At 41.7% G+C, this 17,389-nt stretch overlaps 1 protein-coding gene across 4 annotated transcripts in view; it reads right to left on the reverse strand.

Moving 5' to 3' along the window:
* SLC22A15 (solute carrier family 22 member 15) overlaps positions 1–17,389 on the reverse strand; it is a 102,934-nt gene that overhangs the window by 40,398 nt on the left and 45,147 nt on the right. For all 4 annotated transcript variants that reach the window (XR_006335799.1, XR_006335798.1, XM_043877522.1 and 1 more), the window contains exons 3-6: positions 14,274–14,406; positions 13,464–13,628; positions 4,793–4,922; positions 75–290 (exon numbers count right to left, since the gene is read on the reverse strand). Coding sequence is in view for 2 of the 4 variants with exons in the window: in XM_043877522.1 (XP_043733457.1) it covers positions 75–290; positions 4,793–4,922; positions 13,464–13,628; positions 14,274–14,406 (644 nt within the window). In the remaining 2 variants the exon portion in view is untranslated. The remainder of the gene's footprint in view (positions 1–74; positions 291–4,792; positions 4,923–13,463; positions 13,629–14,273; positions 14,407–17,389) is intronic.

Here is a 17,389-nt window from a genome sequence, read left to right on the forward strand (position 1 = left end):
GTAACTCTGAAGAAAGAAGAGATTATCAATAACCTGGGTTGCAGATCAATAGAAGAGCCCTTAGAGAGATTTACCAGATGAACATCAGGGTCAGAGTGTGCCCCAAGAGGACCCGGTAACGGAACAGGTCCAGGAAGCTGCCGGTCTCCTTGCAGCTCCTGTTGGCCGGGTGTGTTAGTGAGAAGGTGCACTTGAGCTGGCGGTTCCTCTTGGCGATGAGGTACAGAGCGGCTTCAGCCTCACGCAGTCGACCCTGGGAGTATAACCAACGAGGTGATTCAGGAATGAATCTGAAAGAGACGTCATCAAAGGCTGTATATTCATATAGGTACATATGCGCCAGAAGGAGACAGATCCCCCACGCAGTACATGGTCCCCAAACCACAAGTGGATTCCATGTTAGGTTTAAAGCTTGATTCTCCCAATGACACGTGGAAGAGAGAGAGGGCTACACAGGGCAGTTGTCAAGAGCTGCCAACATTAATAATGGCCTCTTCTACGAATGGAAACCAAAAACATGCTTCCAAAGCTGCAGCCAAAAAAGCAGACTATGCATTTACTTTTTTTACTTATTTTTAATTGAAGGATAATTGCTTTACAGTATTGTGTTGGTTACTACCAAACATCAACATGATGCATTTACTTTTCAGCAAATTTTAATATATAAATAGCAATTTATAATTTATAAATTATATAAGTAATATATAAATAGCAATACAATACTGAGTAATTCATCATAAAACATGCATCAGAGATGAGGCTCCAAATCATGGTCAGGTATTGTTAGAATAATATTAATAAACATAATATAGAGTTTTTAAAGTTCTGAAAAAGCCTCACAAAGATTAAAATCTCTATTATACATCAGAAAAGAATTTTTAAAGTGTTTTTAACATAGTGATGCTATTTAAAAGGTAGAGATTATTTTAAGACTACATATAAAAATGAAAAAGAAGTGATCACATTTTAGCAGCTTTAGAGCTTTTAAAGCTTTAATATTCTCCAGTCAGCTGACACATGCACTTTAACATGTCCTGAGGATATTTCCTGATCTCCCAAGTCCTTCAAGAATCAAAGCTTACTTTCTGGTTAACTTTCATTTCCAAAAAACAATAGTTATTTCTTACTGTAGCTATAAAGTAGCGAACATTTCTATTGCCACAGCTCTCTCTCATCAGTTTCAAGACAGGTATTATGCATCTTTTCTCCTCTTCACAGCTCTGCATATTTTTAGGGGACCTTTCAAAAACCAAATGGGGGCAGGAACATGGACACCTTGTTTATAAAACACAGCATCAAACCTTTTGATCTAATTTGATATTATTTGACTAAAATGAAACTTGTATGCATTTCCTTTTCTTTGATTTACTTGTTTTTAATTGAAGGATATTTAAAGTGCCTTTTAGAACTCTCCACGCCTTTCAGTAAGCAGAGTGAAGGGCAACAAACCCCACACAATTTGTAACTTCATGGAGAGTCAGTTCCTCAATAACCATTTGAGCACGTTCATTTTGCCTGAGCAATGTAATAGGTGCTGAGAGGAAAGACAATGGAAACAAAAAAAGGCAGGCATTTTCCCAGGAGTTCTGCTCTGGGGGAGAGACTATTCAGGCACAACATTCGGTTAACAACAAAAGCAGGAACAAAGGCCTCTATAACCTCCTGAAAAAATTCCTTTATCCATTTTTTCACTGCTGTCTGATTACTGTTACTAATACACAAGTAAATAATCAAGTAAAATGCCATTTTGTTGGATGTTAGGCCAGTCGATGATTATCATCAGATCAACTGGTCCTATCCACAGGGCCATATATGAGGTACAATGTAAAACTATCTGTTCAAGCCTAAATACAAATAAAAAGAACGTAAGACTGGGGGGGTGAATATGGAGAGTATACGTGGGATAGAAATATGACTGAAATAACAGAAAATCTATATATATTTTACTATATATTATAGTAAAAATTAAAACTGAGGAGGACTAAAGGAGTGGAAAAGGACCAACAAGGAAATAGTCAACATATTAGCAGTCACTATTATTATACCTTTGACTAATTTATTTCCCTCCTTCCTATTAAGGTTCTCTGTGTTTTCAGAATTGTTTACAAGCAATAAAGTCACTTTTTAAACCTTATAAATCATGTTTAAAGATGGTATTTGAGAGATACTCAGGTTTTAGAAATTTGATTCTGTGTTAATAAAACTATTTCTACTTGGATTTATCTGGATGATTTAAATTTAGGACCTGACATTTCTCCACATTTTGAGAAGCTGATAAGCTTCTCAACAATGAAGCCCCACCCAGTTGCCAATGGACAGATTTAGGAATACGAGTTCTAACGCAAGCTGATTATTCCCACAAAATGGCAGGGCATGTTTCTAAAAGGAAAAGGGGGCCCTTGAATATGCTGCCCTCTACACAGTGTCCTGATCACTTTTAGAAGCTATATTGCTGATTTAACACTGAGGCCTCTGCTCAAAAATGTCCTGTGAATTTCTTTCAAGGTGGAAAACCTTTTTAAATTAAGGGGGCACTGATTTCTAAAATAAAACTGTTCTAATTCAAGTATTGTGAAAACGAGGAATTTTTGAGCTAAGTAACGAGGTCTCTAGAAAAACAAACAAGGTATGTCTCTAAAATGACATGACTGTTTCTGATGTTGCTGCTGGTTAATGAAGGCTAATTCTAAAGGTTTTTGTGCCAACATCTGTCCAATGGACAGGAGGCATCTGGTCTATGGAAGGGCCCAGGGCTTTGGTGCTGGGAAGTGCAGCTGAGCAAAGAGTCGGGGCTGTTCAGAGCTCGTTTTAGAAAGAGGTTAGGCTCCGTGTGAGGCAGAAATAAGGGACCACTGGAAGGGCGCCAGGTAAGTACTGCAGGATTCAGACAAGAAAGTGAATGACTGGGTATCTGACCAGGAAAAGCTTGGAGCGGGTGGCATTTAAGCACACTGGGAAGGCTACTAATAAATAAGAGAAATGTGAGGAGGGCCCTGAAGGAGCTGGCCACAGCACTGAGCAGGAGGCGCTGAGGCAGACCAACCTAAGGGGTAAACTGGGACAGTGAGCAGCTTAGTATGCTGATGGGAACACAAGACGGGACAGGAGATAAACTGGAGGCTGACTGCAGCAAGCCTCGCTTTCCAGGCTTGATGGAACACACAGTGTGATTTTACGTGCTTTCTTCTGTTTCCCATTTTTCACGACCAGGATTAATCTCTCATCAAGTCAAAGTCCCCACCGAGCACTAAGCAGTAACAAACAGAATATACATTCTGAAAACTAAAAGAATGTCTCAGATCAACCAGTGAAGTCACTCTACTATAGAAGAGTGGGTGAGAACCAACATGGATTAAAAAGGATGCCTGCATGCTCATTCACTCAGTGGTGTTTGACTCTGCGACCCCATGGTCTCTGCATCTCCTGCACTGGCAGGCAGATTCTTTACCAACTGTGCCACATGGAAAGCTCTAAGAGTATGCAGCTTATTAAATATTTAAAAATAAAATTCATTTATTTACTAATATGAACAAGAATGCTTATTACTTCAAGGAATCGTTTTTTTCCAAAAATTTACAATATACAGTATAATAAAATACGGCTAGCTTTCTTTTCTAATAAAATTATCTCACTCTAGTTCACATAACTGAATGCATTTCATAAATTTTACCTTTCTAATATAGGTTGGGGGCTTCCCTGGAGGCTCAGTGGTAAAGAATCTGCCTGTTAAGCAGGAGACATGGGTTCGATCCCTGGGTAGGGAAGATTCCCTGGAGAAGGAAATGGCAACCCACTCTAGCATTCTTGCCTGGGAAATCCCATGTACAGAGAAGCCTGGCAGGCTACAGTTCATGAGGTTGCAAAAGAATCAGATATGACTTAAGAGACTAAACAACAACATCAATAAATATAAGTTAACTATTTCTACTATATTCATTTCTGCACTTAACAATTCTCCTAATTTCAAAGACAGAATGAAAACAGATTTCAGCTCAATCCCCACCAAATCTCAATTAGTAGAACTTATATGAAGAATTACTAAATTGAATTGCTACCTCAATGAAAATACTATTACAGGTATCTCACTTTACAGTACAGAAGAAAGTGGCACCACTAGTTGAAAATTTTATTTATCCCAAAGATTTTGATGTTTAGGATTAAAGGTCTGTTATTTGGGGGGAGAAAACCTTTCATAAGCACAGTAAAACTTCTGGGGAAACAGGCCTAAGTTGGCGGCTCATCTTATAGCCTTAACAGGAGCATGGTGTGATATCTTGCTGTGACCAGGGCATCATCCTTGTACTGCTTTGAATCCATGCACTCTAAGGATTTCTCCCATATCTGAGCATCTTCCTATGTCCACCTTTAGAGGCCCTGAGATGACAGTCATCTGTGGAATGAGGAGGTATCACTACATATTCAATGTGCATAGACTGGTCTATAATATTAGACTTCGGTCACACCCCTAGTACGTTATCTGATCCAGCCTGAAGATGTTTAAGCTTAAGGCATTAGGTTAAAAAAGAAACTGGTACCCTCCCTTGAGAATTTGAAGGTTAAAATGCAGAGGTTGAGAGGTTACTTTAAACAAGGGATACCTGCATTCTGAATTAATTAAGCATCTCTCTTCCCAGGAGCTGCCAAGCATTGGAGCGCTTGCGGAATTTAGTTCTTCACCAAAGTCAGTTCAGGCAAACTCCTGAAAGGGAATAATGCTGCTCATTGACCCGCATCCTCTTAAGACATTCCTTCTGCTTATTAAATTAAAAGTCTAAGAGGAAAAACTACTTACAAAGATAAGAGAAAGACCACTGTTCCCTGCAGGTTAACCAGTATGGCTAGGGTCCTCCAGGAACGGATGAAGTATCCCAACAGGGCATATTGGGCGATGCCGACTGCGAAGAAGAGGCCACCAATTGACCCTAATTCAGGAAAAGAGACTTGTTACTGGAGAAAGAACCATCTGCAACCCATTTCCAACCCAGGTCATGGAACCAATTCTTTCTTTGTGAGATGTCAGCAGAAAGAAAAACCTACACAGATATCATCGAGGATCAGATGATAAAACCAGAAGAGAGGCCAGGAAATCAGTGGGAAAGAAGGAAGGACGGATGAAAAATACAAACCACACGTGGTCAAGATAAATTTTAAGGGCTGCCCAAGTGCTTTCTGCATTGATGTTACACTGACATCTGCCTGAACTTGTGGCTGAGGTTTGGAAATATTGCTTGCTGCATGGTGGGAGGTTTTTAGGTCCTGAGACTATGGCAGTGGTGGGGCTGCACCTCCATCACAGAGGCTGTCCCTGGAATCCTTATCCTGAATCATAGCCTACTCCCCAGTTCTCCATACTGTCCTTCCCCATTTATCACCACCAGATACCTGACATTTTATATTTGTTTCTTGTCTTTCTCTTCCAAGTAGAATGTAAGTTCCACAAAGCATGAATTGTTGTCAGCACACTGACAGTAAAAACATTAACCATGGGGTTGTTAAGGATCCTGTGATTTTTGAAATAAATAACGAATGAGTACAAACCCACTGTGCTGCCCAGTATACTTGCAAATTCTGTACCTCTGACATGCTTTCTATAACTGCTACTATTAGTAGCAAAGTAAGTCTATCACTATTTATTTATATAACAGCTACTATCTGTTAAGTATTAGACTTTACAAACATTGCCCTATAAAGCCAGTACCACTATTAACTATCTACAAAGGAAGGAAATAGCTCAGAGAAAGTTAGGTGCTGTGGTCTAAGACATGGGGCTGCATGTGGCCCAACCAGGAGGCGCTGTCCCCCGGTCTGACTGGACAGCCTGCACTTGGTACCGTTCCTGTCCCCGTCACCCTTCTAGGGAAAGGTGGGATCCTGTGGGCATCCCACAGAAACATGACTTTGTTACAGGAATTTTCTACAACAATTCTGCAAGACAAACATTTCTCTTATTGCTGTCCACAGATTATCAACCTATAACAAAACACAATGACTTGTTTGCCGTCTGCCCTAGTGAGGAAAAGGGGGATGCAGAAGGGAAGGCTAATGTGACAGTAAGTTCAGCACCAACAGAAAACCAGTCAGGGCATGTGGTCTGGTAAGTAAGGGAATGGGATTTCCATTCCCTGTGATTTCCCTGGAAACTTAGATAATCAATAGCTATTACAGATTCATTACAGTACACCAAATGGCACCTGGTTTCCAAGAACAAGGCTTTCTGTCATTGCTCAGAACTGTTCCGAGTACTCGGTATCCATTGACAACAACATGGGTAAAAAGACAAAGGGCCACAGGATGGGACCACTTCAGCGGGACCAAGTTCAGACCCCAGTTCTTCTATACACTGCCATGTGATTTGGGGAAGATCACTAAATATCTGAGTCTCTGTTTCCTCATAAATGAAAAGGAAATAATAATACCAACCTCAAAAAGTATAGTCATTAGTTTCAAATGAAACAATGCATGCTGTACAAACATTAGCTATATGGTCCTACTGTAAAAAGGGTATAGCCCCTTTATCTACTAACCTCCCCACAAACGCCATCTGGAAGCCTCCTCTGGTGAGTGTCTGTTATAAAATATTGCCTACTTAGCACTCCTTTCTAACTCCAAGAATCCTTTCCTTTTTTTGGAAAGATGACCTCCCCATATTTCATCCCTGCGGTTCAAGGGGGAGACGTCAATCGTGGTTCCCCCATGGTGACCCCAGCTGAGACAATCAGAGCTCCTACCAGTATTTCAGGATTTTCAAATACTGAACTTGGCCGTGAAACCAATGACCTGCTGGGCCTCATCCCTGACTGAGCAGGGGAAATTTCTCAGAGACAACGGGAAACAGAAATGAGATGCATCTACCTTCCTGGTTCTAAGCATTGCCAAGGCCTGGCTCTTCTTGGTTTGGTTGTGTTAACCAAATGACTTCCCTTTGTATCTAAGCTCATCACAGTTGAATCTCTGTCACAGAAAGACCTGGTATCAGCTGGATATGGTAAACAGGAGGAAAGACTTCAAAGTTTCTAGCTTCATGACTTAAATACCATGATGACATGGCCATAGATAGAAGTCCCAGAAAAGGATGTAGATTTTAGGTAAAAAAAAGCAATACCTTTAATTTGAGGGGTCAACAGACATCTGTATGTGATACCCAGCCAGAAGTTGCACACATATACCCGGAAATGACAACAGGAATAAGGTGAGGAGATAAAGATGCTCTAGGCTATTTGGTTAAAAAATTTAATTTAAAAAAATGAACATTTCAAATCACCTCTGCCTGACAATGCAAGAGACTCAGGAGACTCGGGTTCCATCCCTGGGTCGGGAAGATCTCCTGGAGGAGGAAATGGCAACCCACTCCAGTTTTCTTGCCTGGGAAATCCCATGGACAGAGGAGCCTGGCAGAGTCCATGGGGTCAGACACAACTGAGCACACACACACACACCCATGGTCTTTGGTTATTTATGTCTATTTTTCAGATTTCTTTTCTGCTTATCTTTAATTAATTTCAAGTCTACAACCCTTGGTCAGTTTGCACTAGTAAAAGTCAAATTTCAGCAGGTGAGAATATAATGTACAGTGATGACTTCATTTTTATAAGTAGCACCAATGATCCATCCAGCTTTCAAGCAGAAGGCCACGAAGCCCCCTTGATTCCTTTTTCTCTTGCCTTCTCTGCTGATTCTTCAGCAGGTCACCACGCATGCTCTTTCCTCCCGTTCCACTACTCCCACCTGGTGTAAAACATCTGCAGGTTCCACAGGGGTAACCGCACCAGCATCCTGAATGGCCCCTCAATTTCTGCTCTTGCTTCTCTACAATCCATCCTGCATACACCTACCAGAGTAATCTTTCTGTAAGATTCTATGGCTCCTCTCTTTAATTCAGTCACTGGCTACTCACTGCATTTTGAGTTTAAAAAAAAAATATCCCTAATCTGGCCCATCATGCACCCTACATCACTCAGCCCGTCCAGTCTGATCTCAGCCCAGCCTCCTCCTGCCTTTCCACACTGCATCTTTTAAGGTGCTCAGAGAAGCTCATTCCTGCCCTCAGGGGCCTGGTTCTTGCCACTCCATCTGCCTGGAATGTTTGCTCAGAAAATCACACCCCCTAAGTCTTCTGCATCATTCACATCTTTGATTAAATACCTACATCAAAATTTTCTCTAACTATCCTATTTAATGTAACTGTCCCCTGCACTTACTGCCTACTCTATTATCCTGTTTAATTTTCCTCACTGCACTTAGAGTTTTCAGAAATTACTTCATATTGGTTATGCCTCTCCTGATTAAAACATAAGCTCCTTAAGAGCAAGGACCTTCCCCACCCCCAGGCCTGGCGTGTTCACTCTTTTATCCCAAGTGTCTGTCTATAAAAGCAGTATCTGGATAACATTAACATATATACATACACAACCATGTGTAAAATAGATAGCTAGTGGGAAGCTGCTATATAGCACAGGGAGCTCATCTGGGTACTCTGTGATGACCTAGAGAGGTGGGGTGGGAGGTGGGGGGAGGGCGGGGATGTATCTGTACATGCAGCTGACTCAGTTGTATAACAGAAACTAACACAACATCATAAAGTAATTATATTCCAATAAAAAAATAATAAATGGGAAAGGCCAACTTAAGAGATTGGGATTGACAGACGACAGCTAACTAACAAGGACCTACTGTGTCCTTGACTCAGGGAACTTGACTCAGTCCTCTGCAATGGCCTAATGGGAAAAGAACCTAAAAAAGGAGTGGATATATGAACACATATAACTGATTGACTTTGCTGTCCACCTAAAACTAACACAACATTGTAAATCAACTATATTTCCATGAAACGTTTTTTAAAAAGCAGTGTGTCTGGTCCACGGCAAGGTCTGTTTAATGAATGAATGTTTCAGAACAGATATGCAAAGGAGAAGCTCTGGAAGGACACACAGCACTCTGTTTACAGCTGTGGTCTTTGGGTGAGCAGGACTATTATGTGTTCTTTATGTTTCACGTCTATATGCTTCTTTATTTCTTTTTACAATGAACATCAATAACTTTTGATATAAGGTATTTATATAATAAAATTAAAAATAAATATATTAATATGACATTTTTCCTAGCTTTAGTATTTTATCTTTTCTACTCTCAATAATTTTCAATCAATTATACTTATTCTTGTTAAGCACTACACTGCAACTGGTTAAAAATGGATGTTTTCAGTTTGCACGTATATTTTGTTATATATACTTTATTTAGTATCTTATACATACTGCAAATTTTATTTGTAATCAGGCACAATTTTTCAAAAAAAATTTTTTTTTTACTGCTAAACAATCAGGGTGCTGTACTGTGCTAAGACACTTTAGTAGTGTCCGACTCTTTGCAACCCGTAGACTGTATAACCCGCCAGGCTCCTCTGTCCATGGGATTCCTCCAATTAATCCCCTATTGCTAACCACTTAGGTTTTTCCCCCTCAATTTCTTTCAGTCTGAGCGTATCTGAAGTTATGGGAGTATAAAAAATCGATTTGTGGAGAGCAACATGGATGTACCTAGAGAGTATCATACTGACTGAAGTCAGTCAGGTAGAGGAGAAAGATCTTATGACATCCTTTATATGTGGAATCTAAAAAGAAATGATACAAATGAACTTACTTACAAAACATAAAGAGACTCACAGACTTACAGAACAAATGTCTGACTGCTGGCGGGGGAGGGATAGTTAGGGAGTTTAGGATGGACAAGTACACACTGCTACATTTAAAACAGAAAACCAACAGGGATGTACCATATAGCATATGGAACACCGCTCAATGTTATGTGGCAGCCTGGATGGGAGGGGAGTTTGGGGGAGAATGGATACATGTAAATGTATGGCTGAGACTCTGCTGTTCACTTGAAATTATCACAACACTGTTCATCAGCTATACCTCAAAACAAAATAAAAAAGTGTTTTGTTTTGTTTTCTTTAATTGTGCTGCAGAGAACAGCCTGGAAAGAAAGGTCAAGGACAAAACTTTCGGGAAGACTACTCATGGGAGAGGGAAGGAGGAAGCTTCTCACAAAAGAGTTTTAGGAGCAGCAGAAACTTATTTCTGTCCTGGGTGCAGGTCAAGTGCACTGGCCTTCCAGGAACTCTCTCAAGCTCCTTTTGAATTTCACATTGAATTTGGAAACCATCTGGTACCACTGTTGCAGGTTTTTTTTTTTCCCCTATCTCCCTTTTCCCTTTGCTATAAAAATTTTAATAGCCTTACTTTAACTCAGCCTCAAGGACAAGAACAGAAGGAGAAAGTGCTTTAACAGAAATCTTTTCACTGGCTTCAGGCAACTGGAAAGGGAGCAAGAGACTAAGAGGTCTTTCTTTTTGCTGAAGATATGCAACAGGACAGGAATCATCCTAAAGAACTTGGTAGGATGGGGGAAATATACATGTCTTGTAAGAAAGCATCTTCTTCATGGAGCAACTAGAGTCAAATGTGAATATTTTAATAGAGGAATGTGCCAGGAACATGAAAAACATGTACTCATGATGCTTTGCATGAGCAAGATTTTGGACTCAGGGAAACCAAAACCCCAGGAGAGGGTGCTTTTGTGTCTTCCCCTGGATAATGTGAGCGGTCATGAACACCATCATCACTCATTTCTGGCAAAGTCTGAGCAAGTCTGAACCCACTACTTGCAAAAATGACTTTAAAAGTTTCAATGCAAACTGAAGACTCAAAGGATGTTTTCTCACTGATCCTAACTTAGGACCTGGGCTAGGGGGGAAAACAAGCCCATCTCTAAAGGCTTTTCTGAAAGCTATTATAGACAAAGTGAATTATGAAGCATGATGTGTAAGAGGCAGGCAAGAAGTCTATCCTGCAAGGATGGAGCTGGGGTCTCCTCCTCCCCAGTTTAGTTATAACTTGTCCAACCCTCTGTGTCCTTCAGCTTGGTGGACATATGAATACAGCAGAGCTTATTTTGCCTCTGTCTTCCAATTCAATACATTGCTGCTGCTGCTGCTAAGTCGCTTCAGTCGTGTCCGACTCTGTGCGACCCCAGAGACAGCAGCCCACCAGGCTCCCCTGTCTCTGGGCCCTTTACCAACTCCGGAGACACGACCAGTGACAAAAAAAGGCCAAGCAACCAGTATTCATATGAGGTGACCCATGACAACACCCTAATGGCAAAGAGCAAAGAAGAACTAAAGTGCCACTTGATGAAGGTGAACGAGGAGAGTGAAAAAGCTTGCTTAAAACTAAACATTCAAAAAAACTAAGATCATGGGATCCAGTCCCATCACTTCATGGCAGATAAATGGGGAAACAATGGAAACAGTGACAGTTTTTATTTTCTTGGGCTCCAAAATCACTGCGGATGATGACTGCAGCCATGAAATTAAAAACGCTTGCTTCTTGGAAGAAAGGCTATGACAAACCAGACAGCATATTAAAAGGCAGAGACATCACTTTGCCGACAAAGGTCCGTCTAGTCAAAGCTATGATTTTCCTAGTAGTCATGTATGGATATGAGAGCTGGATCATAAAGAAGGCTGAGTGCTGAAGAACTGATGCTTTTGAACTGTGGTGTTGGAGAAGACTCTTGAGAGTCCCTTGGACTGCAAGGAAATCAAACCAGTCAGTCCTGAAGGAAATCCACCCTGAATATTAACCGGAAGGACCGATGGTGAAGCTGAAGCTCTAGTACTTTGACTACCTGATGTGAACAGCTGACTCATTAGAAAAGATCCTGATACTGGGAAAGACTGAAGGCAGGAGGAGAAGGGAGCGACAGGTGATGAGATGCTTGGATGGCATCACAGACTCAAGGGACATGAGTTTGAGCAAACTCTGAGAGATGGTGAAGGACAGGGAAGCCTGGCATGCTGCAGTCCATGGGATCACAAGAGTCGGACACGACTGGGTGACTAAACAACAACAAATGGAAGCTACAAGAGGGGAGTCCTCAGGGAAAAGTGGGATGGCATGGGCCTGGCATCATCCTGGCCCTGTCGGTCATGAGCTGTGTGAAAACAGGCACACAACCTCTCCTTTTGTTAGGTGGAACACACTGACCAAAACCACCCACTCTGGCCAGGCACCAGTAACCATCTGCAGTATTTTATGACACGAGCTCCTAGTAAGGAACACGGAACTAACAAGCCACCGCCAACCAGAAGAATTTGGGAAAGGTCGAAAGGAGACACCTGGTGTCTGACCACCTCCCAGAATTCTTCCCACTGGCATCCATCTTGGCTGAGCAACGCACGTGCCACTAGGAAGGACCCCGAGTCAGAATGACCGGCCAAAGACAACCCGGAAACTAGTCCCATCACCATAAAACCGAGACTGCGAGCCACGTGGTAGAGTAGCTCTCCTGGATTCCCTGACTCTGCTGCTCTCCACCCGGGCACCCCTTCCCAATGAAGTCTCTAGCTTTGTTAGCATATGTGTCTCCTCCGACAGTTCACTTCTGAGTGTTAGACAAGAGCCCGTTCTCCGGTTCTAGAAGGGCTCCCCTTCCTGCAACATTTTCAGTGGTGAAGCGTCCTCATTTGTAAAATGAAGGTAGAAATTCTTAACTTGTAGGTTCTGGGAAGATTAGAGGCATGGGCCAGATGCGAAGCTTGGTTGCTGGTACATAACAGATGCTCAGCAAATGGTAGCTGGCACTCTCTCACCTACATCCTCATGCAGACACATTTCTACAGTTGTACAATCAACTTGTTCCCACATTAGTACAAGAACATCTATAGTACTCAATAACTTTTAAATGAATGGAAAGCAAAACAAAGTTCTCACTGCAAACCTATAGTCCACAAAGTAGAATCTTTGTGCAATCGCCCTCCCAAGACATTAAGTCAAAGATGCTTTTAAAATCATTTATAGTTCTTGAGAAGATGATGGGATGGTTAAAAATAATACAGAACATGGCCTCCATTTGGAAACTTAAACATCACTAAAGAAATACTACAAGAGTACTACCCGCTGATTTGAAGAGAACATTAAAAAGGTCTATGAGACAAAGATTTAATAAAATACAATACCAAGGCACTGAGAAAAGAGTTTCTAGTGTTTCCTCTGCACTATTTTTCACTTTATGGTAAAAAGCAGTTAACGAATACCTTCAGGCAATCTGTGAGTTTAGGGACAAGGTCACTATCTGTAGGCCCCAGGGGAGACTACCAATAGGGGAATAGAAATAAAATGACTAACGACTCATTCAAGGCCACACAGAACTCAGGAAAGGAAATCTAGGGATTTCCCTGGCAGTCCCATGATGAAGACTATGCTTCCAAGGCAGGGGGTGCAGGTTGGATCCCTGCTCAGGGAACTAAGAGCTCATGTGGTCAAAAAATTAAAAAAAAAAAAAGAAGGCCAGAAAGAAAGCAAGCAAATCTAGTATTTGGATAGAGCACCTCCAGTCTAGCTGGTTCCGGCAGAGATCTCTGGAGCCCCTCCCCATCTCCAAGTCTGCGGGGATTGAAGCAGTACCTGCGAGTGCCCAGTAGGCGGTGCCCACACACTCGTTCAGCAGGACAAAGGCCACCAGCGACATCCCTCCGTTCATCATGCCCACCAGGAAGCGAGTTATTGCAAAGAACTCATAGGAGGGGGAAAAGCCATTTGCAATAGCAAACAAGATGTCAAGAGCAAAACCTAGAAAGAGAAGAACAGTATGCAATAGTCCAGAGGCAAAACACACTTGATGAATGTAATATATGTGTTAATTTGTAAAGAAAAATCTTTGTGAATTTAAATTTTCTAAGCTATGGTTTGTTTTTTTAAAAAATCAGTTTCTCTTAAAGATTATCAAGAAAAACTGAGGTTTTCTTTGTTACAAGTTGATTTCTGTCCTCATGTGCAGTTTTCAACTATTTCCAATAATGCTGAAAATTGAAAAATCCTAGCTTGTACTCAGCTTGTCAAATGGACGATGCTGAGTCCTATGGAGCTCATCTGAAATGAATCAACAAACAAGATATAAGTAAAAGGATATAAGGAAATGGATCTAGCAAACTGCCTCAATCTTTGTTCTCCTCAGAAACATGGCATGAATTAAAATTCACAGATTGTAGAAGGCACCACTAGGAAATGCTTATAATGCAAATACCTGGCCTTCCTCAGGTATGTTTTAAAATGCTTGGCCAGAAGCACTTGGCCTCTCACCAGTGAAATAAAAATCAGTTCTGGGTCCACACGACAATTCCCTGAGAAACTTAAGGAAATGGTCTCCTTACTATTTCTCTGGGAACCTTAGGAAAATAACTTCTCTTATTCAGTTCATGAATACTAACAGATTACCTGTGAGATAGACTTTTTTCCTTCCGAAGCGATCAGAGAGTTGACCAAAAGTGATAACTCCCACAAACACACCACTGAAGAAAAAAGAGCTTGCTGCGCTCACTTTGTAAGATCTGTTGGCAATTAAAAACCACTAGAGGAAGAAAAAAACAAAGGGGAGACATTTAAGTCACAGAAAAGATGGATGGATGGAGTTAGCTATTTAAAAAAAGCAAATGTACAACAGAAACTTGTATACTAGAATTTCTCCACTGCATTACCATTGCTAACCAGAATTCAACAGAACATCCATCCAGGACAACACCCAAGGAGATTCTGTCTTCAGAAACCCCAGAAATTGTTACTGCAATGTGCTCCCACAGTAGTCTACAAACACCCTGTTACAGCCCTGAACACAGTACAGTATGTAACAGCTAATTACTCACCCATCTGTTGACTATGGCCTTCACTCCAAGTCCCTGCATTTCCAGACAGGAAGAGCTGTATGCCATTAGTTTCCATTTCTCTGACACCTAACATACTATATGACATATATGAGGCCAAAAATGAATGGCCCTTTTCTCCAATAAATTAATGGATTTTAAATCCCTTGAGTATTTTCCTTGAAAAACTATACACACAATAACAATTTGATTGGGCTTCACAGGTGGCTCAGTGCTAAGGAATCCTGCAGTGCAGAAGACTTGAGTTTGATCCCTAGGTCAGAAAGATTCCCCAGAGTTGGACATGACTTCGCAATTAAATAAAAACAAACCATATGATACAGTGATTCTGAGTATAAACACAAAAGAACTGAAAGCAGGGATTCAAACAGGTATTTGTGTGCTAAAGTTCATAGCAGCATTAGTTACAACACCCAAAAGGGGGAATGAACCCTAATGTCCATTCACAGATGAACAGATAAACAAAATGTGGTATATACATCCAATGGAATATTATGCAGCCTTAAAAAGGAATGAAATGCTAGCAAGCTACAACATGGATGAACTCTGACCTTATGCTAAGTGAAACAAACAGACAAAAAGAAAAAATATCGTATGATTTCATTTATGAGTGTGATACTGCAATTTATAATAAGAAATATATATTTGGTTTTCAACCATTGTTCCTATAACATAGCTCTTGAAGCCCTTGTAATTTCCTATGTAAGAATTACAGGGGTATCTTTTAAAAAAAGAAGACTTTGTATACTATATTGGGGTAGAGCCAATTACCAATGTTGTGTTAGTTTCAAGTGAACAGCGAAGGGACTCAGTCACGTATGTACATGTACCTATTCCCCTCCCGTCCAGGCTGTCATGTAACACCTAACAGCTCCACGTGCCGTACAGTAGGTTCCTGTTGGTTACCCATTTTAAACATAGCCGTGTGCACACGTCCATCCCAAACTCCCTAACTTTCCCCTCAGGGGGTATATTTTCTTATAAGATTTATTTTTACAGTTCCTGAAAAAGCTTCAGAGCAATAAAGCTAAAACAGGTGTCTTTTATTATTTATAACAAGCCCCTTTCAATGACACTGAGCTTATTATGTTAATGAGGTGACTTTTGGAAAGCCTCATAGATGGGGTGGAGAAGGCAATGGCACCCCACTCCAGTACTCTTGCCTGGAGAATCCCATGGACGGAGGAGCCTGGTGGGCTGCAGTCCATGGGGTCGCAAAGAGTCAGACACGAACAAGCAACTTCCCTTTCACTTTTTACTTTCATGCACTGGAGAAGGAAATGGCAACCCACTCCAGTGTTCTTGCCTGGAGAGTCCCAGGGACGGGGGAGCCTGGTGGGCTGCCGTCTATGGGGTCGCACAGAGTCGGACACGACTAAAGCAACTTAGCAGCAGCAGCACAGATGGGGGCTGGTTGTCAGGGGAGCCAACCATGTACACAGAGGGTTGAAACTTTCAGCCCCTCCCTCCAGGCCTCTGGGCAGGGGAGAGCGATTGGAGGTTGAATCAACTGCCAAAGGCTTAATCAATCATGCCTTCATAATGAAGCTGCCAAAAAATCCAAAAAGATGTGGTTTGGAGAGCGTCCAGGTCACTGAACCTGTGCTGGTACTAGGAGGGCAGTTGAGCTCTGAGGGCATGGAAGCTCTGTTCCCTTCCATCCATCTACACCTTGCCCTGTGCACCTCTTCCACCTGGCTGCTCTGGAGTTACAGCTTTTTATAATAAATCAGTAATCTAGTAAATAAAACGCTTGAGTTCCGTGAAACTCCCTAGCAAATTAATCCAAAGGAGGAGGTCAGAGGACCCTCTGATTTACAATCAGCTTATCAGAAGCACAGGAAACAGCCTGAACTTGTGACTGGTGTCTGAAGGGGACAGTGGGGGCAGTCCTGTGGGATGAAACCTTGACCTGTGGGACCTGATGTCAACTCAGGTAGACGGTATCAGACCTGAACCAAACTGTAGTACACCATGCTGGTATGGCAGAACAGCCTGATGTGAGCCCCGCCCTGCCCCCAACTCCCACCCACACATATCTGTTGGCAGAAGTGTCTGAAGGGAAGCAGCTGCCAGCAGAGGAGACACTGGAGGAGTGTTTTTCCTTCGCCTAGTCAAATCCCCAGAGACAAAGTAGCACAGTGGTTACCAGGGGCTGGGAGAATGAGGAGTTACCTATTAGTTTGGGATAATGACAGAGTTGTTGAGGTGGATAGTGGTGATGTTTGCACAAGGATGTGAATGTATTTAATGTGCCTGTACTGTACCCTTTAAAATGACCCTTTATGCTATGTATGTTTTGTCACAATAGAAAAAATAATCCCTGGAGTACTGTGTGTGTTAGTTGTTCAGTTGTGTCTGATTCTTTGTTACCTATGGACTGTAGCCCCCCAGGCTCCTCGGTCCATGGGATTTCCCAGGCAAGAATACTGGAGTGGGTTGCCATTTCCTTCTCCAAGGGATCTTCCCAACCCAGGGATTGAACCTGGGTCTCCTGCATTGCAGGCAGATTCTTTACCATTAGGGAAACTTACAAGCTCAAAGAGAAAGTAATCACCTTCTACTTAAAATGCCATTATCTTTAGACCTAGCTAGTGACCTGTTACAGTGACATTTGCTTACAGAGATGAAAGCCAACTTGTATCTCAGATGTGACCTCAGAACCAAGAGACT

This window comes from Cervus elaphus, chromosome 20, assembly GCF_910594005.1.
Source record: "Cervus elaphus chromosome 20, mCerEla1.1, whole genome shotgun sequence".
NCBI classification, from domain to species: Eukaryota; Metazoa; Chordata; class Mammalia; order Artiodactyla; family Cervidae; genus Cervus; species Cervus elaphus.